Raw genomic sequence first — 27659 nt, forward strand, 5'->3', positions numbered from 1 at the left:
GAACTGCAACATTTGAAAATTTTATTTATTTGTGTATTTATTTATTTACTGTAACAGGGGTGTGCTTTTAACTTGAGCCTCTACAGTCCTAAAGGCCATAGGTTTCACAAGGGCATTGATAATGGTGTTAGATGACTTAATCAACTTGTTATATACATAATTCCCCTAGCCCGATTTTGGAATTGTCTACTCTTTCTCCCCAGAGGAATGATCCAATATATAGCACTTACCATTCCTTAGTATTTATGTTTCAATCTATTGGTCACCTTTTTTATACGTAAAAATAACAGTTTGATTATTTCCATAGTTGTTTCCCCTGTTGCACAATTTTCATGCACAGATACCAACCACTGATTGTTATTAATTAATAATTGGAATTATATCTCTGTGTAGAGCCTACCCTTGCATGGTGGACTCTCCCAGACAGCAACACAAAAAGCTGCCAGACATCCCTGCCATAAGTTATTCCTTCCCACCAGAGGAAATAGTTCATTTTCTAGTCTCCAATTCCAGTGAAGTAAATTGAGAAATCTAGTATTGGACAGTATAGCAAAGTTACTTTAAAGCCAAACTGCCTGGTTCGTATCCTGGCTATATTACCAATAAACTAACAAGCTAAATGACCTCATTGCCTCAGTTTTCTGGTGATCATAAGAGTAGTATTTGCTCATTTGTTCTTATGGTGGTGGTTGTGAGATTTAAATGGATTGTTCATGAAGTGTTCAGAATGGTGCTGGACATAGAATATGTTATTATTTACAGCAATTTATTATCAGAAGTAACAAGTAGAGATATGGGGGGTATTGCCTTCTAACATAATTAGGGGGCTGGGTCCTCTTTGACCACAAATGTTGGGCATCTCAGATACCACTTCTCATAACCCAAACTATACTCTTTCTCTTGAGCTTGTATGACCTAAGGCCACAATGTATTCTGTGCTAAAGGAGGAGGTATTTTGTTTCTCCCCTTTAGTGTTTTGCTTTGTTCAAATTGTTACAATTCTCTAACACATTCTTTTTTTCATACAATCCTCCCCTTTCCTAAAAGTTAATCATGAGTTCAGTGGACCTGAATCTGAGAAACATACCACATTACACTTCAAATGGCCTTTATCTTGATTACTGAGGATCTGTGATAGATCAAACATGTCTAATCTTTATCTTAGACTATTTCTTAGGAATCTTTGTTTCATCATACGAATATATCTGCAAGCCCACCTATCAGTGCTTTCGACATGCCTGGAATTATCAGTATTCCAAAGATGAACACAAGAAGTGTAGGGGTGTTTTATTTCCAGTATCAATTTGATTGGTGTTTAACATATGGGTATCTTACGAAGAATAATTTAAGGTCTTAAGTGAGTGTTTAATTTACATTTGCTGACTTTTTTATTTTAGGAGAGAGAGAAAGCTGCAAGAATTATTCAATTGGCTGTAATCAATTTTCTAGCAAAACAAAGATTGAGAAAAAGAGTTAATGCAGCACTCGTCATTCAGAAATATTGGCGAAGAGTCTTAGCACAGAGAAAATTATTAATGTTAAAAAAGGAAAAGCTGGAAAAAGTTCAAAATAAAGCAGCATCACTTATTCAGGTATAGTATCCTGGACTAATTTTTGAATTTAAAAAATTTTAATGACTTTTTTAGTAAGAAGGCAAAATGTGATGAAGTTTTCAATGATTATATTTTAGGATTCTTTACCTAATACTTAATTTAACAATTATTTACTACCTGAAAAGCTCGTTATGGTGTTCAGCAGAAGGCTGAAACATAATTGAAATGCATTTGCTCTGAAAAAGCAAACATTTTAATTCTGTACCTGTTGCTGTCTTCTTTGTTGCATCTTCTACGCTGTGGGACATGCTGGCGTACTGAACCATTCTACTTTGTAGATCCACATAACCAACCAGGTTCTTTTTTATCTTTGCTTTGAGTCCTGGAAACTTCTCTTTGGGACAACTGTACACATTTTTCTCTCTACTCCACTTAGTTGGCATGTAAAGGAAATAGTACCTATAATTAGTCTATAGAATACCTATATTATTTTTCTTTTTAGGAAAAAATATATAATACTGACTTAATATAGTCTTTACATCTATGCAAATTAGTTTTTTTATATTAAATTATATTTTAATAACATGAGAGATGTGCATTATTTAAATTTATTTATAAATGCCATTGAAGCTTCACCCCATCAATATATCTGATTTATGAATTTGAAAGTTTTTGTGTCTGGCTACCATTATTGATAAATGAGGGGTTCTCTGACTTAAATAATTGTCTTTTTTAACCTTTTTTTAACATGTAAAATATTACACATAGAAAATTACCCAAAATAAAAATATAGAGCCTAATGATTTTTCACAAAATAAATAGCAATGTAAAACCACCTAGGCCAAGAAATAGAATATTGCCAGTGTAGCAAAAGGCATTTTTCAATTAACTCTCCCATCCCAGCTCAAGCTAACCATTATGCTAATCATGCCATTTTCCTAAGTGTTTTATTTTAACACAATAATTTAGTTTCGCTTACTTTTTGAATTGTTACAGGTGAGTTCAAACCATATGAATTCTTTGATTTGATATTATTACATTTTTTGAGATTTATCAGCGTTGAGTATAGCCGTGGTTTAATTTTTTTATTTCGTATTCTGCACTATACTTAATCTGTTCTATTTTTGATGAACATTTGGCTTTCCAGTTTTGAGCTATTATGATTAAAGGTATTATGAACATGTCTTTTGTTGTGAAATGTACTCATTCTCTTCAATTGTACTAGGAGTACAATTGTTCTTAAGGCATATAGGCATACCTTGTCTTATTGCTCTTTGCATTATTGTGCTTTGCAGCTATTGAGTGTTTTACGAACTGAAGGTTTGTGGCAACCCTGTGTTAAGCAAGTCTGCAACACTTTTTCCAACAGGATATGCTCACTTTGTGTTTGTGTCATATTTTGGTAATTCTCAAAATATTTCAAACTTTTTCATTAGTACTACATCTATTATGGTAATGTGAGATTAATGATCTTTGATAGGAAGTGTGAGTGGTCTAGATAGAAGATGAAACCAGCCACAACAATCCCATAAGCCAAAGCCTAATCCAGAGAAGGCCCAAACTCTATTCAGTTCTACAAAGGTTGACAGAAGTAAGGAAGCTGCAAAAATTTTGAAGCTAGCAGAGAATGATTCATGAGATTTAAGGAAATAAGCTGTTCCCATAACATAAAAGTGCAAGATAAAGCAGCAAGTGCTGATGTAGAAGCTGCAGTAAGTTATCCAGAAGATCTAGCTAAGATCATTAATAAAAGTGGCTACACTAAACAAAAGTTTTCAATCTAGACAAAACAGACTTCTATTAAAAGAAGATGCCATCTAGGACTTTTGCATCTAGAAAGGGGAAATCAATTTCTAGCTTCAAAGATTCAAAGGAGAGTTTTACTCTCTTATTAGGCGCTAATGCAACTGGTGACTTTAAGTTGAAGCCAATGCTTATTTATCCTTCTGAAAATCCTAGGACCCTTAAGAATTATGCTAAATATACTCTGACTGTACACTATAAATGGAACAACAAAGTCTGGATAACAGCACATTTGTTTATAGCAGGGTTTACTGAATATTCTAAGTCCGTTGTTGAGACCTACTACACAGAAAAGAAGATTCCTTTTAAAATATTGCTGTTAATTGACAGTACTCCTGGTCATTGACATGGACAAGGAGAGGAATGTTGTTTTCATGCCTGCTAACACAACATCCATTCTGTAGTCCATGGATAAAAATTAATTTGAGTTTTAAGTTGTATTATTTAAGAAACACATTTTTGTAAGGCTATGGCTGCAATATATAGTGATTCCTTTGATGGGTCTGGGTAAAGTAAATTGAAAAACTTCTGGAAAGGATTCATCATTTTAGGTGCCATCAAAAACATTCATGATCTGTAGGAGGAGGTCAAAATATCAACATTAACAGGAGTTTGGAACAAGTTGATTCCAACCAACTTTTATGGATGACTTCAATGGGTTAAAGATTTCATTGGAGGAAGTAGCTGCAGATGTGGTAGAAATATCAAGAGAACTAGAATTAGAAGTGGTGCCTGAAGGTGTGCTGAATTGCAGCAATCTCATGATATAAGCTGAACAGATGAGGAGTTGCTTCTTACAGATAAGCAAACAAAGTAGTTTCTTGAAATGGGATCTACTCCGGGTAGACAAGTGTGGTAGCTCATTCCTATAATCTCAACAACTTGGGAGGCTGAGGTGGGAGGATGGCTTGAGGCTAGGAGTTCGAGATCAGCCTGGGCAACAAAGTGAGACCCCATTTAAAAATAAAAATAAGCTGGGCATGATGGCTCATGCCTGTAATCCCAAGCGCTTTGGGAGGCTGAGGCAGGCAGATCACATGAGGTCAGGAGTTCGAGACCAGCCTGGCCAACGTGGAGAAACACTGTCTCCACTAAAAATACAGAAATTAGCTAGGCATGGGGGTGCATGCCTGCAATCCCAGCTACTTGGGAGGCTGAGGCAGGCGAATCCCTTGAACCTGGGAGGTGGAGGTTGCAGTGAGCCGATATCACGTCATTGCACTTCAGCCTCGGTGACAGAGCGAGACTCCGTCTCAAAAATAAAAATAAATAAACAAAATAAAATAACTAGCCAAGTGTGGTGGCACACATCCATAGTCCCAGCTACTCAGGAAGCTGAGGTGGGAGTATCCCTTGAGCCTGGAAATTCAAGGCAGCAGTGAGCCATTATTGCACCACCGCAGTCCAGCCTGGGTGACACAGTGAGACCCTAACTGTTTAAAAAAAAAATCTACTTTTTGTAAAATTTAAAACAGTATATAAATTTAGTTGACAAAGCAGCAGCAGGCTTTGAGAGGATTGACCCCAATTTTAAAAGAATCTCTACTTTGGGTAAAATGCTAATAAGTGGCATTGTATGCTATGGAGCAATCTTTTCTGAATAAGGAGTCAATCAATGCAGTAAAACTTCATTGTTGTCTTATTTTTAAAAAATTGCCAAAGCCACCCACAATAACTACCATTCTGATCAGTCAGCAGCCACCAACATTAAGGTAAGACCCTCCACTAGCAAAAAGATTACAATTTGCTGAAGGCTTACATGGTTCTTAGCATTTTTTAGCAATTTAGTATTTTTAAATTTAGGTATGTACCTTGTAGTGTTTTAGACATAATGCTTTTGTACACTTAATAGACTGCAGTATAGTGTAAAGATGACTTCGGTATGTATTGGGAAACCAAAAAAATTGTGTGACTCACTTTATTGTAATATTTGCTTTATTGTGGTGGTCTGGAACTGAACCTGCAATATCTTCGAGATATGCCTGTATGTATTTCAACTTTAGTAGACACTATCCAAGAGTTTTTTAAAGTACTTGTAAAGATATAAAACCCACCAGGTGTTTATGACCATTCACGTGACTCCATGTCTACATTAACATTTGGAAATTGTCTTTTTAATTTTAGCCATTCTGGTGATTGTGTAGTAGTATTCAGAGTAGTTTTAATTTGATTTTTCTTCATTAATGATGTTAAACAACTTTTCCATTTTGGAAATCTTTTGTGAAGTATTATTTTGAGCATCTTTTAAAACTGTTGCCTTCTTGTGGATTTATAAAAGAGCTTTATACTATGATTGTTATTAGGCCTCTATTTGGTATGTGTGTTGTGTCTTCTCCCAAGCTATAACTTACTGTTTTATATCTTACTAATGAAATTTCTTGTTTTTCTTTTATTGTTAGTATTTTTTGTGTATTATATAAGGAGTGTTTCTTTATCTTCTTTATCTTAAGGCCTTGTAGATGTATGCCTATGTTATACTCTACAAGCATTAATGTTTTGTCTTCCTCATTTTGATCTCACCTAAAACTAATTTTTAGATGATTTGTTTTAGAGGACATTTAAAAAATATATGGATATCCAGTTGTTTCAGCATGTTTTACTGAAATGACCATCCTTGCCCTGTTGCCATGCTACCTTCAGTATACATTATATATTCTTTTTTTGTTTCTTCTACTTCTATTTTAGATTCTGGGTATATGTGAGCAGATATGTTACATGGGTAAATTGCATGTCATTAAGCCTTAGTGTACAAATGATCCTGTCACCCAGGTATTGAGCATAGTACCTGATAATCTTCCAACCCACACTTCCCTCTGACTTGCGCTCATCAAGCAGTCCCAGTGTCTGTTGTTCCCACCTTTGTGTCCATATGTATTCAGTGTTTGGCTCCCACTTATAAGTGAGAATATGTAATATTTGGTTTTCTGTTCCTGTGTTACTTCACTTAGGATAATGGCCTCCAGCTAAATGCACATTACTGCAAAGGACATAATTTTTTATGGCTGCATAGTATTCCATGGTGCTTATGTGCTACATTTCCTTTTTTTGAAAATTACCTTTTATTTTAGGTTTAGGGGTATATGTGCAGGTTTGTTATATGAACCCCCAAAATTTGAGTCAGGTCTCAGTTAATTTAGAAAGTTTATTTTGCCAAAGTTGAGGATGTGCACCCATTACACTGCATCAGGAAGTCCTGACATGTGCCCAAGGCAGTCGGGGCACAGCTTGGTTTTATACATTTTAGGGAGACATGAGACATCAATCAATATTTGTAAGAAGTACATTGGTTTAGTCTGGAAAGTCAGGATAACTTGAGACAAAGGCAGGAAGACCCAAAGCAGGGAGGGGGCTTCCAGGTCAGATAGGTGAGAGACAAACAGTTGCATTCTTTCAAATTTCTGATTAGCCTTTCCAAAGGAGGCACCAGATATGCATTTACCTCAGTGAGCACAGGGGTAGCTGAATAGAATGGGAGACAGGTTTGCCCTAAACAGTTTCCAGCTTGAGTTTTTCTTTAAGCTTAGTGATATGGGGGGCCCAATTTATTTTTCTGTCACAGTTATATAGGTAGACTTGTGTCATGGGGGTTTGTTGTACAGATTATTTTGTCACCCAAGTATTAAGCCTAGTACCCATTAGTTGTTTTTCCTGATCCTTTCCCTCCTCCCACCCTTCACTCTCCAATAGGCCCCACTATGTGTTGTTTCCCTCTGTGTGTCCATGTTTTCTCATCATTTAGCTCCCACTTATAAGTAAGAACATGCAGTATTTGGTTTTCTGTTCCCGTGTTAGTTTGCTAAGGATAATGGCCTCCAGCTCCATCCATGTCCCTGCAAAGGACATGATTTCATTCTTTCTTGTGGCTGCATTGTATTCCATGGTATATATGTACCACATTTTCTTCATCCAGTCTGTCATTGATGGACATTTAGGTTGATTCCATGTCTTTGCTGTTGTGAATATTGCTGCAGTGAACATCATGCATGCTTCTTTATGATTGAACAATTTATATTCCTTTGGGTAAATACCCATTAATGGGATTGCTGGGTTGAATGGTATTTCTGCTTTTAGGTCTTTGAGAAATCACCACACTGTCTTCCACAATGGTTGAGCTAATTTATACTCCCACCAACAGTGTATAAGCATTCCTTTTTCTCTACAACCTCACCAGCATCTGACTTTTTGACTTTTTAGTAATAGCCATTATGATTGATGTGAGATAGTATCTTATTGTGGTTTTGATTTGCATTTCTATAATGATCAGTGATGTTGACCTTTTTCCATATGATTGTTGGCTGCATGTATGTCTCCAGTGTGTGTGTACCACATTTTCTTTATCCAGTCCACTGTTGATGGATGTCTTGGTTGATTCCATGTCTTTGCTATTGTGAATTAGTTCTGCGATGAACATATGAATCCATGTGTCTTTTTGGTAGAATGATTTATTTTCTTTGGGTATATACCCTGTAGTGGGTTTGCTGAATCAAATGGAAGTTCTGTTTTAAGTTCTTTGAGAAATCTCCAAATTGATTTTCACAGTAGCCGAACTAATTTACATTTCCACCAGGAGTATATAAGTGTTCTCTTTTCTCTGTAACCTTGCCAGCATCTGTTTTTTGACTTTTTAAAAACAGCCATCTTGACGGGTGAGATGGTATCTCACTGTGGTTCTGATTTGTATTTTTCTGATGTTTAGTGATGATGGGCATTTTTTCATAGATTTGTTGGCCGCATGTGTGTCTTCCTTTGAGAGGTCTGTATGTCCTTTGCCCATTTTTTAGTGGGGTTATTTGTTTTTTGTTTTTTGAATTAAGTTCCTTATAGATACTGAATATTAGACCTTTGTTAGATACATTGTTTGCAAATATTTTCTCCCGTTCTGTAGGTTGTCTGTTTATTCTGTTGATAGTTTATTTTGCTGTGCAGAATCTCTTTAGTTTAATTAGGTCCCATTTGTCAATTATGGTTTTTGTTGCAATTGCTTTTGGGGACTTTGTTATAAATTCTTTCCCAAGGCTGATATCCGGAGTGGTATTTCCTAGGTTTTCTTCTAGGGTTTTTATTGGTTTGGGTCTTACATTTAAGTCTTTAATCCATCTTGCATTAATTTTTTGTATGTGGTGAAAGGAAAGGGTCCAATTTTAATCTTCTGCACTGACCGTTTATTGAATAGCATATCCTTTCCCCATTGTTTGTTATTGTCAACTATGTCAAAGATCAGGTGGTTTTAGGTATGTGGCTTTATTTTTGGGTTCTCTACCCTGTTCTATTTGTGTAGTAGACATCAGCTATTCTTATATGTGTGATTCTGTTTCTAGTATTTCTTTCTATTCAATTGGTCCATTTGTCTATCTTTGAGCCTCGCACTGTAGCAGTAGGTGAAATCTGGATATCTAGTAGGTAATCCTCCTTCTTTGTTAGTGATTTGCACACAATTTCTCCCAATCTGCAGCTTGTCTTTTTATTCTTGTAACAGGGCTTTTTGTTCAGCAGAAGTATTTCATTTTATTGGAATCCAGTTATCACTTTTCTTCTTTTATGGATTATGCTTTTAGTGTCATATCAAAGTACTCTAAAAGTTTTATAATTTTTCATTCTAAATTTTGACCTATGATGTATTTTGTGTTAGTTCTCCTCTAAGGTAAGGGTTAGGTCAATGTTCACTTTTTTTATATATACATGTCCAATTATTCCAACACTATTTGCTGTAAAAAAACTATTCTTTCCACATTGAAATGTCTTTGCGCCTTTGTCATAAATCAGTTGGTCATATGTGTGTTGATCTTCTGGACTGTATTCTGTTTCATTAATACATGTGTCTATACCTTCATCAATACCACAGTTTCTTGATTACTGCAGCTTTATAGTAAGCCTTAATGGATATTGTGATTCGTCCAATTTTATTCTTTTTTCAAAATGAGTTGGAATTTTCTAGTTGCTTTGTCTTTCCATTTAAGTTTTAGGTTAGTTTTTCTATGTCCTCAAAAAATACTGTCAAATTTTGATTGAAATTGCATCACATTTACAGATATTTTGAGGTGCACTGACAACTTTACTATGTTGATTATTCTGATTCATAAAGGTGATACATATCTCTATTTATTTAGATGTTTGAGTCGTTCATCATCAGCTTTTTGTTAGATTCATACCTCAGTATCTTATTTTATTTTGGAGCTATTATAAATAGTATTGCTTTTTAATTTCAGTTCCCATTTGTTTCTTTTTTTATAAACATTCATCCTTATATGTTAACCCTTTAACATATAAAAGGGTTAACTATTAATCCTGTTAAAAAAACTCACTTATTTCTATGAAGTTTTTATGTTTGTTTTTGTTTTAGATTCTTTGAGATTTTCTACATAGTCATGTTGTCTGCCTTTCTTTCCAATCTAAATATTCTTTCTATTTTTTACTTCCCCCACTTATTTTATTGGCTAAGAATTCCAGTATGATTCTAAATAGGAGTGGTAAGATTCAATATCTTTGCCTTGTTCACGCATTAAGTATTATATAAGCTGTAGTTTTCTTGTAGATGCCCTTTATCAGGTTGAAGGAGTCTCTGTTTCTTAGCTTACTGAGAGTTTTATCACATAGATTTGGGTTTCATTAAATACTTTTTCTGCTTCAATGGATATATTAACATTTATTGGGTTTCTAATCTTACTGTAAACTTACATTCCAAGGATAAAATTCAAATATTAGTTATGTATTTTTTATATGCATTGATATTTTGTTAATTCCACTTGCTAGTATTTTATTGAAGAGTTTTGCATCTGTGTAATGAGTTGGGAAGTTTCAGCGTTCTTTTATGTTTTCTGGAAGAGATTGTTGACATTTGGTATTATTTTGTCTTTAATTATTTTATACAACTCACCAGTGATACTATCTTAGAGTGGAAATTTCTATTTTATTTTCTTTTTTTCCTCTTTTTTTACTTGACATAATTATGCATATTCATAAAGCACATAGTGATGTTTTGATACATATACTGTATAGCGATCACATTAGGACAATTAGCATATTCATCATCTCAAACATTCTTCTCTGGACTTTTTTTTTTTTTTTTGGAGACAGGGTCTTGCTCTGTCGCCCAGGCTAGAGTGCAGTGATGCAAACACAGCTCACTGCAGCCTCAATCTCCTAGGCTCAAGCCATCATCCCACCTCAGCCTCCCAAGTAGCTGAGACTACAGGCATGTACCACCACATTCAACTAATTTTTATATTTTTTGTGGAGATACGGTCTCACTAAATTCCCCAGGCTGGTCTCGAACTCCTGGGCTCTAGTCATCCTCCTGCCTTGGCCTCCTAAAGTGCTGGGAATACAGGTGTGAGCTACTACACCTTGCCAGATTCTGTTTTTTAAATTTGTATAGGACTATTTATCTTTGATGAGTTTTGGCAGTTTCTAATTTTCAAAGAATTCGTCCTTTTCATCCAAGTTGTTGAATTTACCATATGTATATACAAAGTATATCTTTAATATCCTTTTGATGCCTGGGTAGTCTGTAGTGATATTCCCTTTTCCATTCCTGATATGGATAATTTGTATCTTCTCTTTTCTTCTTTGTCAGTCTTGCTAGATTTTTAACTCTCTTGATCTTTTCAGTGGACAACCGTTTGGCTTCATTGGTCTCTGCTCAGTCTTTATTATTTCTTGTTTTGATTAATTTTGCTTTTCTTTCTATAGTTTCTTTAAGTATAATCTTGAGTAACTGATTTGAGTCCTTCCACTTTTAATGTAACACATTAATGGTATAAGTTTTCTTCTAAATACAGGTTTAGCCACATACTACAAATTTTGGTATGGTATTTTTTTTCATTCAGTTCAAATAGTTTTTAATTTCTCTTGAGGCTTTTTCTGTGATTTAAAGTTTCAGAATATGTTATTTACTTTCTAAATGTTTGGAGATTTTCCTGTTATTTTTCTGTTAGTGACTTTTTCTTCAATTCCATTATGACCAGAGCACATACTCTGATTTCAATTCTTTCCTATTTGATAACCTTTAGTTTATGATCCACAATATGGTCTATCATGGTCAGAAGTTGGTATATCTGCAGGCCAAATTTGGCCTACCATGTGTTTTTATAAATAGAGTTTTTTAGAATATGGTCACAACTATTTGTTTATGTATTATTTGGGAGCTGCTTTTGTACTACAATAGCATAATTGACTTGTTGCAACAGAATTGGCCCACAAAACTGAGATATTTGCCATCTTGGCTGTCATCTCCATTCTGCTATTGTGCCATACCAGTGAATTTTTATTTTGGTTAGTGTGTTTTTCGGTTCTACTATTCTCACTTGGTTCTTACTCATATCTTTGATGTCTTTACTGAGACTTTTTATCTTTCCATTAGTTTCAACTGGTTGTAGCATTTTTACTTTATCTGCTCTAAAGTCGTTGTCAGTTAATTCCAATTCCAGTATCTTTGTCATCTCATCATTGGTGTCTATTGATTGTCTTTTCTTGTGAGAGTCGAAATTTTTCTGTTATGTTGTATGTCAAATAATTTTTAATTGCATTCTGGAAATGTAATGTTATGTTATCAGACTCTATGTTTTGTTTAAATCCTGTGGAGAATGTTGATATTTTAGTTTTAGCAGCTAATACACTTGATTGGGTTCAGGCCACCTGTTCTCATCAGCCTTCCATGAGTGTAGCTTCAGTGACAGTTCCTTTTTGAAAGCCTTTACAGTGAGTGATATTTGTATCGTATCAGTTTCATTATGTAACACCCAGTAGCCAGTCTGGGATCTAGATTGTGATCTGTATCTTATTCAATTCTTAAAGTCTATAGCCTACTGTGGTCTAGATTCACATTGTGCACAGCTTGGTGGTGAACCTAGAAATTCATAAACAACATTATCAGATTGCTTCCCTCAGTTCCCTAGTCTTCTACCATGTCCCTGGTACCCTCTAGTTCCTCAGGGCTGCCTTGTTTCATCATCTGACCAGAAAACTCAAGATTGAGTTACACTGCTCTACTGCATTCTTTCCATGACTGTGCCCATATCTCAAGCAGAGAAACTCTTTTGTATGAGGAAAAACAAAGTATGGCACAGGTTATAGTTACTGGGAGAGATGAAGAATTGGGCTGTTAATGCAATCAACCTGCTGCAGATATCTGTGGTAGAGTAGAAAGAACATTTGATTTTGGTGTAATAATGTAGATCCTAAGATCAATTATTTTTATTTGCTGTGGGACTTTGCAAAAAGTTTTGTAACATTAGTGTTTCTTTCTTTAAGTGAAGAAACAATGCCAACTTAATGTATTTTTGTGAGAATTAAGTGAGAAAATTGTATGTAATGTGTTCCTTAGTAAAAGCTATTTATTTTTAAGAACTGTATGACAATGGTGAAAAAATTGCTATTGTAATAAGCAAAACTGTTAGGAGAGGAGATAATCTTATCTTCCATGTTATATATCAACATTGATTAACATTTCAGTAATGGAGTAGTGATAGTAATTTAGAAAAAGTGATTATTAAAGTATAAAACAATCTGTACACACTAATTCTTCAATTTCTTAGTTTGAGGATTTTACATAGAAATATCTGTTGGGGGTGGGTGCTCAAAAGAAAAATAATATCTGAATTTCTGAGTACTATTACTGCTTTACTTTGCCCTAATTTAAAGCAACTTAATACTTTATGTTGAGTTTATTGTTTTCAAAATACTTTTGTACAAATAAGTTTGACTGTTGTTGGATAAATATTTTGACAACTTGTGCATCTCTTCTTGGTAAGAGAAATAATATGTATACAATCATTTCCTGTCAGGTTGAAGAGTACGAACAAAACCTCAGGTAACGGTTAGTAAAGGAAGAAGACAATAAAACTTACAGGAAAAGGGTCAGGAAAAGGGATGTGCATGTTCTCCTTAAGCTTCCTCACCCATGGATAGGTATGCTTAGGTCAGTGATAGCTGCAAGCAAACTCGATACTGCTATAGGAGAGCGAGGTACCCAGTCCCTATATTACTCTACTTATATGCGAGAAAAAGTAAGATGTAGTAGAGAACAACCTCTCCATGCCACCCCCAATCTTAGCAATGTTTGGAGTGTTTGTACAAAGGAATGGTCTTATTGCTAAAACATCTAGAACTTGACTACCATTAGCCTGGGACCATTTTAGATACCAGCAACTGGAATTAGCTTGAGAGTTTGTAGCTCTTTTTGTTGAGCCAACATATGGTTGGATTAGCCATTGTAACCATGGCTTTTCAAAAGACAAAAGTTTTGTCATTTCTCAAGTCTTTCTAGAATTCTACTTTTAAGCCATGTATTTATAGTTCCTAAATTTGGGAAAAGGAAGTAATTTTATTCTTAATGAAAATAATGACTCTGAGAGTGATCTGGTTTATTTATTCCTAAATTCCTATATTTATATTATCAGGCCTGTAATGTGATAATGCAGGATCCTTCACATAAACAGTTTCTAGTCATTATAAGGTAGCTTAGAAACCTTGAAGTAAGGGGACCATATAAGGCCCAGAAATAAACTCATAGGAAATTACTTAGAATCAATAGATAGCAAAGAATATTACTATAGTTTTATTTTGACTCTTTTGCTTGTAATATAACATAAACTTGCCTATGTTTCTTATGATTCTGGCATACAAATGCAGTATTTAAATATAATGAAGATTTGGATGGATTTCTGAATTGGCTACAGCTATATCAATGTAAAACCTAAACTAAAAACAAAAGAGACAAATATCTCACAAAAATAATTAGTTTTCTAATTCAATGTGTTTATTTTTAAGCAGAATGTTAGAAAAATTATTTTGAAAAGTGTTAAATATAGAAAGCTATGCCTATTTTACTTTGTGTCCTTTCTTACCTTTTCCAGGGATATTGGAGAAGATATTCCACTAGACGAAGATTTCTGAAATTGAAATATTATTCAATCATCCTGCAATCTAGGATAAGAATGATAATTGCTGTTACATCTTATAAACGATATCTTTGGGCTACAGTTACAATTCAGAGGCATTGGCGTGCTTATTTAAGAAGAAAACAAGATCAACAAAGATATGAAATGCTAAAATCATCAACTCTTGTAATCCAATCTATGTTCAGAAAATGGAAGCAACGTAAAATGCAATCACAAGTAAAAGCTACAGTAATATTGCAAAGAGCTTTTAGAGAATGGCATTTAAGAAAACATGCTAAAGAAGAAAATTCTGCTATTATCATACAATCATGGTATAGAATGCATAAAGAATTACAGAAATATATTTATATTAGATCTTGTGTTGTTATCATTCAGAAAAGATTTCGGTGCTTTCAAGCCCAAAAGTTATATAAAAGAAAAAAAGAGTCCATACTAACTATCCAGAAGTACTACAAAGCATATCTGAAAGGAAAGATTGAGCGCACCAACTATTTGCAGAAACGAGCTGCAGCCATTCAATTACAAGCTGCTTTTAGGAGACTGAAAGCTCATAATTTATGTAGACAAATTAGAGCTGCTTGTGTTATTCAGTCATACTGGAGAATGAGACAAGACAGAGTTCGATTTTTAAACCTTAAGAAGACTATTATCAAATTGCAGGCACATGTAAGAAAACATCAACAACGACAGAAATATAAGAAGATGAAGAAAGCAGCTGTTATAATTCAGACTCATTTCCGAGCTTATATTTTTGCCAGGAAAGTTCTAGCATCTTACCAGAAAACACGCTCTGCTGTCATTGTGCTGCAGTCTGCATATAGAGGGATGCAAGCCAGGAAAATGTATGTTCACATCCTCACGTCTGTTATAAAGATTCAATCATATTATCGTGCTCATGTTTCTAAAAAGGAATTTTTGAGCCTAAAAAATGCTACAATAAAATTGCAGTCAATTGTTAAGATGAAACAAACACGTAAACAATATTTGCATTTAAGAGCAGCTGCACTATTTATCCAGCAATGTTACCGTTCCAAAAAAATAGCTGCACAAAAGAGAGAAGAGTATATGCAGATGCGGGAATCTTGTATCAAACTGCAAGCATTTGTTAGAGGATACCTTGTCCGAAAGCAGATGAGGTTACAAAGAAAAGCTGTTATTTCACTACAGTCTTATTTCAGAATGAGAAAGGCTCGGCAGTATTATCTGAAAATGTATAAAGCAATTATTGTCATTCAGAATTACTATCATGCATACAAAGCACAGGTCAATCAGAGGAAGAACTTCTTGCAAGTCAAAAAAGCAGCTACTTGCTTGCAAGCAGCTTACAGAGGTTATAAAGTACGCCAGCTAATCAAACAACAATCTATAGCTGCTCTTAAAATTCAGTCTGCTTTTAGAGGCTATAATAAAAGGGTAAAATATCAATCTGTGCTTCAATCTATTATAAAGATTCAGAGATGGTACAGGGCGTACAAGACTCTTCATGATACAAGAACACATTTTTTGAAGACAAAGGCAGCTTTGATTTCCCTCCAGTCTGCTTATCGTGGCTGGAAGGTTCGGAAACAGATTAGAAGGGAACATCAAGCTGTCTTGAAGATTCAGTCTGCTTTTAGAATGGCCAAGGCCCAGAAACAGTTTAGATTGTTTAAAACAGCAGCATTAGTCATCCAGCAAAATTTCAAAGCATGGACTGCAGGAAGGAAGCAACGTATGGAGTATATTGAACTCCGTCATGCGGTACTGATGCTTCAATCTATGTGGAGGGGAAAAACACTGAGAAGACAGCTTCAAAGGCAACATAAATGTGCTGTCATCATACAGTCATACTATAGAATGCATGTGCAACAAAAGAAGTGGAAAATCATGAAAAAAGCTGCTCTTCTGATTCAAAAGTATTATAGGGCTTACAGTATTGGAAGAGAACAGAATCATTTATATTTGAAAACAAAAGCAGCTGTAGTAACTTTACAGTCAGCTTATCGTGGTATGAAAGTGAGAAAAAGAATAAAGGATTGCAACAAAGCAGCAGTCACTATACAGTCTAAATACAGAGCTTACAAAACCAAAAAGAAATATGCAACCTATAGAGCTTCAGCTATTATAATTCAGAGATGGTATCGCGGTATTAAAATTACAAACCATCAGCATAAGGAGTATCTTAATTTGAAGAAGACAGCAATTAAAATCCAATCTGTTTATAGAGGTATTAGAGTTAGAAGACATATTCAACACATGCACAGGGCAGCCACTTTTATTAAAGCCGTGTTTAAAATGCATCAGTCAAGAATAAGTTACCATACAATGAGAAAAGCAGCTATTGTTATTCAAGTAAGATTTAGAGCATATTATCAAGGTAAAACGCAGCGTGAAAAGTACCTGACAATTTTGAAAGCTGTTAAAATCCTTCAGGCAAGTTTTAGAGGAGTAAGAGTTAGACGGACTCTTAGAAAGATGCAGATTGCAGCAACACTCATTCAGTCAAACTATAGAAGATACAGAAAGCAAACATATTTTAATAAGTTAAAGAAAATAACAAAAACAGTACAGCAAAGATACCGGGCAATGAAAGAAAGAAACATACAATTTCAAAGGTATAACAAACTGAGGCATTCTGTAATATACATTCAGGCTATTTTTAGGGGAAAGAAAGCTAGAAGACATTTAAAAATGATGCATATAGCCGCAACTCTCATTCAGAGGAGATTTAGAACTCTAATGATGAGAAGAAGATTCCTGTCTCTCAAGAAAACTGCTATTTTGATTCAGAGAAAATATCGGGCACATCTTTGTACAAAGCATCACTTACAGTTCCTTCAGGTACAAAATGCAGTTATTAAAATCCAGTCATCATACAGAAGATGGATGATAAGGAAAAGGATGCGAGAGATGCACAGGGCTGCTACTTTCATCCAGGCTACTTTCAGAATGCACAGATTACATATGAGATATCAGACTTTGAAACAGGCCTCCGTTGTGATCCAACAGCAATACCAAGCAAATAGAGCTGCAAAACTGCAGAGGCAGCATTATCTCAGACAAAGACACTCTGCTGTGATCCTTCAGGCTGCATTCAGGGGTATGAAAACTAGAAGACATTTGAAGAGTATGCATTCCTCTGCAACCCTTATTCAGAGTAGGTTTAGATCATTACTGGTGAGGAGAAGATTCATTTCCCTCAAAAAAGCTACTATTTTTGTTCAGAGGAAGTATCGAGCCACCATTTGTGCCAAACATAAATTGCACCAATTCTTGCACTTAAGAAAGGCAGCCATTACAATACAGTCATCTTACAGAAGACTGATGGTAAAGAAGAAGTTACAAGAAATGCAAAGGGCTGCAATTCTCATTCAGGCTACTTTCAGGATGCACAGAACATATACTACATTTCAGACTTGGAAACATGCCTCAATTCTAATTCAGCAACATTATCGAACATATAGAGCTGCAAAATTGCAAAGAGAAAATTATATCAGACAATGGCATTCTGCTGTGGTTATTCAGGCTGCATATAAAGGAATGAAAGCAAGACATCTTTTAAGGGAAAAACACAAAGCTTCTATCATAATACAAAGCACCTACAGAATGTATAGGCAGTATTGTTTCTACCAAAAGCTTCAGTGGGCTACAAAAATCATACAAGAAAAATATAGAGCAAATAAAAAGAAACAGAAAGCATTTCAACACAATGAACTTAAGAAAGAGACTTGTGTTCAGGCAGGTTTTCAGGACATGAACATAAAAAAACAGATTCAGGAACAGCACCAGGCTGCCATTATTATTCAGAAGCATTGTAAAGCCTTTAAAATAAGGAAGCATTATCTCCACCTTAGAGCAACAGTAGTTTCTATTCAAAGAAGATACAGAAAACTAACTGCAGTGCGTACCCAAGCAGTTATTTGTATACAGTCTTATTACAGAGGCTTTAAAGTACGAAAGGATATTCAAAATATGCACCAGGCTGCCACACTAATTCAGTCATTCTATCGAATGCACAGGGCCAAAGTTGATTATGAAACAAAGAAAACTGCGATTGTGGTTATACAGAATTATTATAGGTTGTATGTTAGAGTAAAAACAGAAAGAAAAAACTTTTTAGCAGTTCAGAAATCTGTACGAACTATTCAGGCTGCTTTTAGAGGCATGGAAGTTAGACAAAAATTGAAAAACGTATCAGAGGAAAAGGTGGCAGCCATTGTTAACCAATCTGCACTCTGCTGTTACAGAAGTAAAACTCAGTATGAAGCTGTTCAAAGTGAAGGTGTTATGATTCAAGAGTGGTATAAAGCTTCTGGCCTTGCTTGTTCACAGGAAGCAGAGTATCATTCTCAAAGTAGGGCTGCAGTAACAATTCAAAAAGCTTTTTGTAGAATGGCCACAAGAAAACTGGAAACACAGAAATATGCTGCCCTACGGATTCAGTTCTTCCTTCAGATGGCTGTGTATCGGAGAAGATTTGTTCAGCAGAAAAGAGCTGCTATCACTTTACAGCATTATTTTAGGACATGGCAAACCAGAAAACAGTTTTTACTATATAGAAAAGCAGCAGTGGTTTTACAAAATCACTACAGAGCATTTCTGTCTGCAAAACATCAAAGACAAGTCTATTTACAGATCAGAAGCAGTGTTATCATTATTCAAGCTAGAAGTAAAGGATTTATACAGAAACGGAAGTTTCAGGAAATTAAAAATAGCACCATAAAAATTCAGGTATTTCTATATTTAATTTAAATATAAAACTGTGAGTCTTTCTTTTGACCAATATTTGTTAGAATGTATAAAATGAGCTTAAGCAGGTCATAAAGAATAGTACTTAGTTGAGGTGACCATTTATCTTCCAAAGTGGAACATTTTTGAAAGAGGGAAAGGGCACTGGTAAGTCAGCCAAGACAGCACAGAACGGGGATTGTTCTGGCCATGGTCACCCTATGTGTGGTGCATTTCAGTATGGGTTAATTGTAGCACTCTTAGAAGAATTTTGAGAAAATACGAGTCCTGTATTTGGCAAAGTTATTTCTTTAAGTGGAAAATATAAGCTAAGATAAAGTATTATTTGGCATAATATAGGCAAAATAGAGTAACTTTGTTCCTCTAATAATCTATTAACCAGAGCTGTTTGCTGCTTAGGCTAGTAGACATACTTTATTCTGAGTGTTTAGTACTTGGCTTCCAAATCACTTTTGTATTATTTTGTTTTGTCTATTTGCCAAATGTGTGAGGAATGTACAGTATTATCTCTTTTAAAATATGAAGGAAGTGATAAAGTTTAAGTAATTTGGCCAATGTTGCATAGAGAGAGGCAGATCCAGGAACTGAATCTAAGTACTTCAGCTATTTCTTTTTACCTGCAATAACCCAGGCTTTAACCCAGATGTGATATGTTCATATCTTACTGGATTACTGTTAAATTTAGAAATAATGTTTTAATTCAAGAAATGTCAAGTGCTAGAAATGTGCCAAATGCTGTAGTGGGTGTTATAAATAGACAATGAGTAAGATATACTTAGTTGCTGTCCTCAAGGAACTTAATTGAACAAGGAAGTATAATTATAATACAACATGAGAAGTGTATGTTTCAGGAAACACAGAATGGGAAATCAAGCTAGTCTCCATGGTCAGAGACTTCCCAGAGTGAGTAACATTTAAGTTGAAATGTTACACTGAAGTATAAACTAGAAATAGCCCAGTAAAAGGTATAGAAGAATATTCCAATTGCAAGAGATAACGTGGAAAAATCAAAAAACTAGAAACAATAAAAAGTGATATGGGACCAGGTTGGCAATAGAGGGAGTAAGATTGTGGATAGATTTTTAAGACAGAAAAAATTTAGTCTTTATGCTCCAGACAAAACAAATTCTAGAGGAGTTTAAGCAGGAGAAGACCACAGTCATTTTTATTAAAAAAAAAAAAAAAAAAATTACTCTGGTAGGAATGTGGAAGATGGACTGGAAAAGGAGCAAGACTAGAAGCAGGTAGACCAAATGAAAATAGGCAGTAAGCCAGGTGAGAAAGAGTTATAGTTCAGTGTAGGTTTGTGACAATGGGATTGTAAGTTGGCATTATATAGAGCATGAACAAGGAGACAAGCCATGTTGATGGCTTAAGTAACTCGGCAGAGTTACTCCCTCACACCCTGACATAGGGAATAAAGAGGGAAGAGCAGGTTTTGAGATTGATGATGAATTCAATTTGGAGTATATAAGGTCTGAAGTACCTAGCAGGTAACCCCCTTGAAATATCTAGTAAGGCAGTTGACTATGTTTGTCTGGAGTTCAGGAGAGTAGTGTGAGTATTAGAATTTGATTTGTACATTATGGGCATATGCTAATAATTAAAGTTCTGGGAATAATGAGATCACCAAGGAACAATACATAAAATGAGTGAACAAAGAGGGCCTGGGACTTGAGCCCTGAAGAACATCAAAATTCACAGACATTGACAAGAGAAGCCAACAAGGTGTTAAGAGGGAAAGAAGAAAGGTAAGAGATTATGGTATCAAGAAACCAAGGTGTTAAGAGGGAAAGAAGAAAGGTAAGAGATTATGGTATCAAGAAACCAAGGTTTGAAAGAGGAAAGAAGGAGTGCTCAAATTCCTAACACTACGGAGAAGTTCACAATTGAAAGGTGTTCATTGGATGTGTTAGTTATGGTTTTATTCACTTGAAATGATTAAATAGCCAAAATAACAATCTTATAAAAATTTTTTTCTCTTACATAATTACATAATAAAATTGTATTTTACACATGTAATGTTTAGCCTATGCCAGTGGTCTAAAACTTTACTGCACATTGGAATCACCTGGAATTTTAAAAAATACTCCTACCTTTAGATATTCTAATTGGTATGGGAAGAAATACAAGCGTGGGATTTGTTTCAAAGCTCCCAGGTGACTCTAATGAGCAGCGAAGTTTGGGAGCCACTGGGATATAGTATACATTACTAAATACTTACATATATATGTAAATATGTATGTTTTATATATATATATATATATATATATCAACTTCTCTGTAGCATTTGGGATTTAAGCACACTTTGTTTCTTCTCTCAACCCTTGGTTTCTTGATACCATAATCTCTTAGCTGTCTTCTTTCCCTCTTAATGCTATGTTGGCTTCTCTTGTCGATGTCAGTAAATTTTGATGTTCTTCAGGTGTGATCTGTGTGTGTGTAAATATATATATATATTTGTAAATATATATATACACACACGTATATCTATACATATATATAATTTTCTCATTAAAACTTTGTTTTAATGGGTCTCAAAATTCTGTGACAGATTTTCGGTCAATTTGTTTTCATTAAAAGGTACTGATTTTAAAAACTAGTAACTTACAACTGCCACAAGCAAAACAAAAACAAAAACACCAAAGTGGTCCACAAAACATTCTCCTTTCCTCCTGAAGGTTTTATGATGCAGTGTTACCATTAACCAGTCTTTTACTGTTAGCCACAGTTAAATGGCCAATTGAAACAAACAGTTCTGAGACCATTCTTCTACCACTGATTAAGACTGAGGTGGCAGGTATTGGGGATATACATAAATAATGTGTGCAGATTTACATAAAAACCATATACAATATAGTCTGAATGAGTTAAGGTCATCTCAGAGTAATTTTGGCCATATATAATTATTGCATTATCAACTGAATTTAGAACCTAATCTAAATGTACGTTGTGCCTATAGTATTTGTTGTGCTGCGGGATAATTAAGGAATCAGAGAGACCGAGGGATTTGAGGAGGAATTATTTAATTATTTAAGTGCACTGACCCAGTCGGATTAACATCCAAAGAGGACTGAGCCCTGAACAAAGAGTCAAGCTACCTTTTAAGCATTTCGTGGGGCATGGGGAGATCTGTGCAGGGGGAAGCATATTACAGAAGAGAGAAACAAAGACAGTTATTCAAGTAAGAGATGCATTACATTATTTCTTACTTTTTAAGGAGCAACATGTTTTACGACTTGAGATTATCTGTCTAGTGTCCTTGCAGCTGCACAGCTAGAGAAACAGTCTTCACAATGCCTGGGAAAGGGAGAGATAAGGCTCACTAGCCACAGAGAGAAAAACACAGTTAATTTTAAAGGACTCCAGCCCTTTCTCTTCCCAAGGGGAATTGGGTTTTCTTACATACAACTGAGTTTTTGCTTACACAGTCTTTAATTTCTTTTAATTCCTCTTCCTGTAGGGATGTTGGAGTCAAATAGACTTGGGTTCAAATCTTGACTCTATCACTTAACAGCTATGTGCTAACAAGTCCTTCTTAATTTCAATTTTGGATTTTTTTCCTTTTTTATAAAACAGATCTTAACCATTTTATAAGATATTTATAAATATTAAGTAAGACAACTCTGCCACTTATTAACCTGTGTGACATCAACAAGTTACTCAATTTCTCTAGGCCTTGATTTCCTCATCTCTAAATTAGAGATAATAGTATTATCTACCCATGTGATTATTAAGGACTCATCTTCTTAGTGCTTAGTTCAATAAGTTGTAGCTGTCCTGTAAACCTTTAGTCTTCCAGAAGGTTGTCAAAATCAGAAAGTCTGACAGTTCTGTCACAGGAGCTCTCAGGATTCTCCTGCAGGCTGAACACAGAACCCAAAGTGAATATGGATTGGGAAGAATTCCTCTTTCTCCCCAGAACCTGCAGTAGGTCAATGTGTTCATTTTCTTTTCTTCCAAATGGATTGAGGTGATGAGGATAATTTACATAATCTGGGGCTTTTCAGACATGTGTGTCTTACAATTTATAAATACTGGTTAGGGTTTTGTTAGGCTGGGCTGGCAGCCAGCCATAAGGTATGTGTGATAAAGCACATAATACGTGTTCACTATAGTAAGCACCACTGTTCTCAGAAGACTCACTACATGTCAGAGTCTAAAAGAGTCATAATATGAATATGGAATTTATTTTTGTCTGCACTAAGCTTATTTTAACTGTCTTTATACTGATTTGTCTTATTTACAAAAAAAAAGAGACAACTCATTGCATACTTGTTATATTTATGTATTTAATAGGCTATGTGGAGGAGATATAGAGCCAAGAAATATTTATGTAAAGTGAAAGCTGCCTGCAAGATTCAAGCCTGGTATAGATGTTGGAGAGCACACAAAGAATATCTAGCTATATTAAAAGCTGTTAAAATTATTCAGGGTTGCTTCTATACCAAACTAGAGAGAACACGGTAATGTATCATAGTTCTGTGGAGAGTGTAAAAGTATTTGTGTGTGATAGCTAAGTCTTTACATAAAATAACACTGCTTATTGATTTTTATTTTAAATATTTGTTATGCTTAATTTATATGGTTGGTTTTGTTGATATTTTCTTTATTAAGGAAACAAAATACATCTCTTGTACTGTCTTGCTTTTTTGAGATAGAGCATAGCCTTTAATTAATATAGTCTAAAAATATTTACATATACTTGATTAATTCAGGTTCATAAGGATTAGAGTAAGGACAGAGACGTAGGAAGTGAATAAAATCATTTAGTTCAGACTCGGTTTTCTTATTAGTGCTTTGGTCCATTTTGCTGGGTGACTTAACTACTGGCAAAATTTGTTTTCTTACTCATTCTTTTTTTCTTTGAACTTTGTATTATTCCTCATACTCTTTGTCATTAATGATGAAGACCCTAATTACCAACCTGTCTATGCTAATTGTGTTTCACTATTCCTAGCTTATTTCTCACACACACATTTTCAGGAGCTGTTACCAGATCATCTTTTTTTAAGTTCATAGTATAAGAATTTTTCTTCAGCTCCCAGAGTTGATGAATTATTGAATCAATGATGGTTTTAAAGATGGTTTAGGAAAGCACACTAGTGTGAGAGGAATTTTTGGATGAAGCCCATGGGTAGAAGCAGGGCTTAATATATACAGTTGATCGCGTGAAGATAGAAGTAGAATGTTGGTTACCAGAGGCTAGGATAGGGAGAGGGGAGGGGTGGATAAAGACAGGCTGGTTAATGGGTACAAAAATACAGTGAGAAGGAATAAGATTTACTGTTTAGTAGCACAATAGGGCAACTATAGTTAACAGTAATTTATTGTATATTTCAAAATAACTAGAGGAATAGAATTAGAAGTTTCCTAATAGAAGGAAATGATAAATGTTCGAGGTGATGGATATCCCATTTACCCTGATTTGATCATTACTCATTGTGTGCTTGAATCAAAATATCACATGTACTCTGTAAATATTTACAACTATTATATATCCATAAAAATAAAAATTAAAAAGCATATAACGATACAGTTGCTACTATCAGCTATTAAGGACCAGTATCTAATTTTCCTGTAACAGATGCTGAATTTTTCTCAATGGTGTTTGGTCCTATTTTCTAAGAAACATGGCAACAAAACAAGCTACTCATTGTACTTTTTCCACATTATCAAGAACAGAGTAGAAAACCTGTCCATTCTCACATTTTATCTCTTAGTATTATGTTGATCCCTAAAATTTAATCTCTAGCGCTCAGATTTTTTAAAATTTTTCTCCAGTTCTGTTTACGAAATATCTCTACTTAGATATTTTGATGATATCTATTTTTCCTTTCAAATGAAAGGAAGTACCTGATGCTGCTTGTAATCACATTCTCTTCTTAACCACCTCCCGTCTGCTCAAAGACTCACTTGCCATGCAGACTCAAATCTTATATTTTACCATTATTTCTACCATTCCCCCTTTATCTAGTTTTTGTCTAGATCTGGGTAACCATACTTTATTTTGATCCTGTTCAAAATTCTGTGCCATATTAGAATCGTAGAACTTCATATTTCTTACCCACTGGAATACTGCCAATTGTAAAACTTCTTTTGTGTGCGTGTGTAAATTCTGATTGTTAGAACTTAACTATGAATTATACTTGCCCACTTTTTAAAATTCTGTCATTGCCTTTCTTATATTTTATTCTCTTCTAATATTTTAAAGGGGGGGAGGCAATAAATACTCATTGAATAAGTTAAAGTAATTTGACATTGCTTTCCAATAACTACTTTTTAGGTTTTTGAATGTGAGAGCATCAGCAATTATCATTCAGAGAAAATGGAGAGCTATACTTTCTGCAAAAATAGCTCATGAACACTTCTTAATGATAAAAGTAGGTATTAAAAATTAATTCACTTTCAAATAACTACTTTAGGAAATAGAAAACAGAAAGAATGTTTTGTATTTTTTAATTTTTAAAAATAAATCCTTCGCTGGAAAAAAAGTGTTTTTAAGACCTAAGTATGCATTTATTTCACACACATCTATTTCAGTCAATTAAAAATTATATTCTCCCATAAAAATACTATTTGCTAGTTTTTAAAAATATATAACTGTACAGGCATACCTTGTTTTATTATACTTCGCTTTATGGTGCTTTGCAGATATTGCATTTTTTATAAATTGAAGGTTTCTGTCAACCCTGTGTTGAGCAAGTCTGTTGGTGCCATATTTCCAGCATCATGTGCTCACTCTGTGGCTCTGTCTCATTTTGGTAATTCTCACAGGATGTTATGTAATTGAGAAATCTAAGGTGTGCTAGTGGTATGCTATGTTTTTTCAAGCTACAGACAGCTTCTGTCATAGCTATTTATGATCACCGTGCTCTTTCTATTGTAGCTAGCATTTTTATTAAATGTATTTGTCCTGTAATGTTAGTCCTTTTCCCTCTCACAATGAAAAGTATCAAGAGGATGAGAGGGAAAGAGCACCAGGTATCTATTGACCCTTGACCCTTGGCTTACACCTTCATCTTGGCTATAGACCTATGTGAGTTTAGAAATAATGCTTCATCATCATTTCATATCTATGAAACATGACATTCTTAGACTATAAATCATAATTATGCCATCTCATTGAGAAATTCAAGAACTTCTAGTGGGTTGGAAATCTTTTTATTTCTACCCATTAATGTTACTTGTAAATTTTTCCTTATAGAGACATCGAGCTGCTTGTTTGATCCAAGCACATTATAGAGGATATAAAGGAAGGCAGGTCTTTCTTCGGCAGAAATCTGCTGCTTTGATCATACAAAAATATATACGAGCCAGGGAGGCTGGAAAGCGTGAAAGGATAAAATATATTGAATTTAAAAAATCTACAGTTATCCTACAAGCACTGGTGCGTGGTTGGCTAGTACGAAAAAGAGTAAGTATTTTCAAGTAGCATATCTCATTCTTATAAAATGAAAGCATTTGATGTTAGTGTTAAGAAACTCTGGATTTTAGAGAATAATTTCAGAACTAATATGACCATTAACTTGAATTAATTCAGCTGCTAGAAAGGTAAGTGACAAGAGCACTGACTGTCAAATTTTTTTTCTCTGATCCTAGTCCTACTATTTCTCACAGGGGTTCACCACCAAAGACGCAAAATAAAATTTCTCTTTTGTAATGAATCTTAACAAAGGAACTGAAAATATGAGGGAGAGGCTCCATGTGTGAAAGAGGTTAAATGTTATTCTAGTAGCTTTTTGCCACCACCAAGCAACTTTTGAGGTGTTGCAACCAGCATTCCTGTGACAGCTTCCACATCTTCAGCAAGAGAGAATTATTTTTAGGGAGGTCATGATATTCAAGCTTACAATATGTGAAGTACTGGCACAGACAAAACAATTTGATTTGAAGTTAAATAGGAGGAATGTTTGTATTTTGTTCATTAAACATCAAGTGAAAGTCTGAAGCCCAACAGCAACTGTAGAAAGCTCCTTCTGCAGAGTCTTATGCTGGAGTTGCACTGTACTATTTAATAGTAGAGAAGTTAATTCACATACTTTTTCTGATTTAATATCACCATTTCCAAGAGTTCTGCTTGGAATTCTGTAACATTTTTTGAGTTTAATATTTATACCCTTCTCTAATAGGGCAGTCTAGTTGAATTAGAAGCTGTGGTTATTTAGTAAAGTACCCAAAATATAATTTTGCTTTCTACACTCTGAGTTATGAGTTACACTACTGGAAATATTGTATAGTACAATATTGTAATTACTTTGAATTACAATATAAGTAATTGTAATGATTAAAAATTAGTTTATTCTTGCTAGTTTATATAATTTGATGTTGAGGTTATACAAAAAAAAAACACTCATTGATTAACTTAGGAGGCAGATACTTGAATATGCTTTGTTTTTTCACCTTTAGATTTTAGAACAGAGAGCCAAAATTCGACTTCTTCACTTCACTGCAGCTGCATATTATCACCTGAATGCTCTTAGAATTCAAAGAGCCTATAAACTTTACCTGGCTATGAAGCATGCTAACAAGCAGGTTAATTCAGTCATCTGTATTCAGGTTTGCTTCTTCTTTGCAGTAAAACTATATGATATAATTTTTCTGTTAGAAATTTTTGATATGTAATAAACAATTTCCAAATGCTTTATGCTAAGGTCGTACAACATTTAGCCTTTCA

At 34.6% G+C, this 27659-nt stretch overlaps 1 protein-coding gene and 1 long non-coding RNA gene across 6 annotated transcripts in view; one reads left to right on the forward strand and one right to left on the reverse strand.

Annotated features, from left to right (window-relative positions):
• Positions 1-14279, reverse strand: part of LOC129531705 (uncharacterized) — a 40998-nt gene extending 26719 nt beyond the window's left edge. The window contains exons 1-2 of the long non-coding RNA XR_008677073.2: positions 14201-14279; positions 1819-1984 (exon numbers count right to left, since the gene is read on the reverse strand). This is a non-coding gene — a long non-coding RNA (uncharacterized lncRNA). The remainder of the gene's footprint in view (positions 1-1818; positions 1985-14200) is intronic.
• ASPM (assembly factor for spindle microtubules) overlaps positions 1-27659 on the forward strand; it is a 62454-nt gene that overhangs the window by 27306 nt on the left and 7489 nt on the right. For 2 of the 5 annotated variants that reach the window (XM_019022509.4, XM_055386504.2), the window contains 6 exons: positions 1398-1592; positions 14210-18964; positions 23282-23448; positions 25269-25365; positions 26190-26399; positions 27392-27541. In XM_019022509.4, the coding sequence (XP_018878054.3) occupies positions 1398-1592; positions 14210-18964; positions 23282-23448; positions 25269-25365; positions 26190-26399; positions 27392-27541 (5574 nt within the window). 5 annotated transcript variants of the gene reach the window in all.

Source organism: Gorilla gorilla, chromosome 1, assembly GCF_029281585.2.
Source record: "Gorilla gorilla gorilla isolate KB3781 chromosome 1, NHGRI_mGorGor1-v2.1_pri, whole genome shotgun sequence".
NCBI classification, from domain to species: Eukaryota; Metazoa; Chordata; class Mammalia; order Primates; family Hominidae; genus Gorilla; species Gorilla gorilla.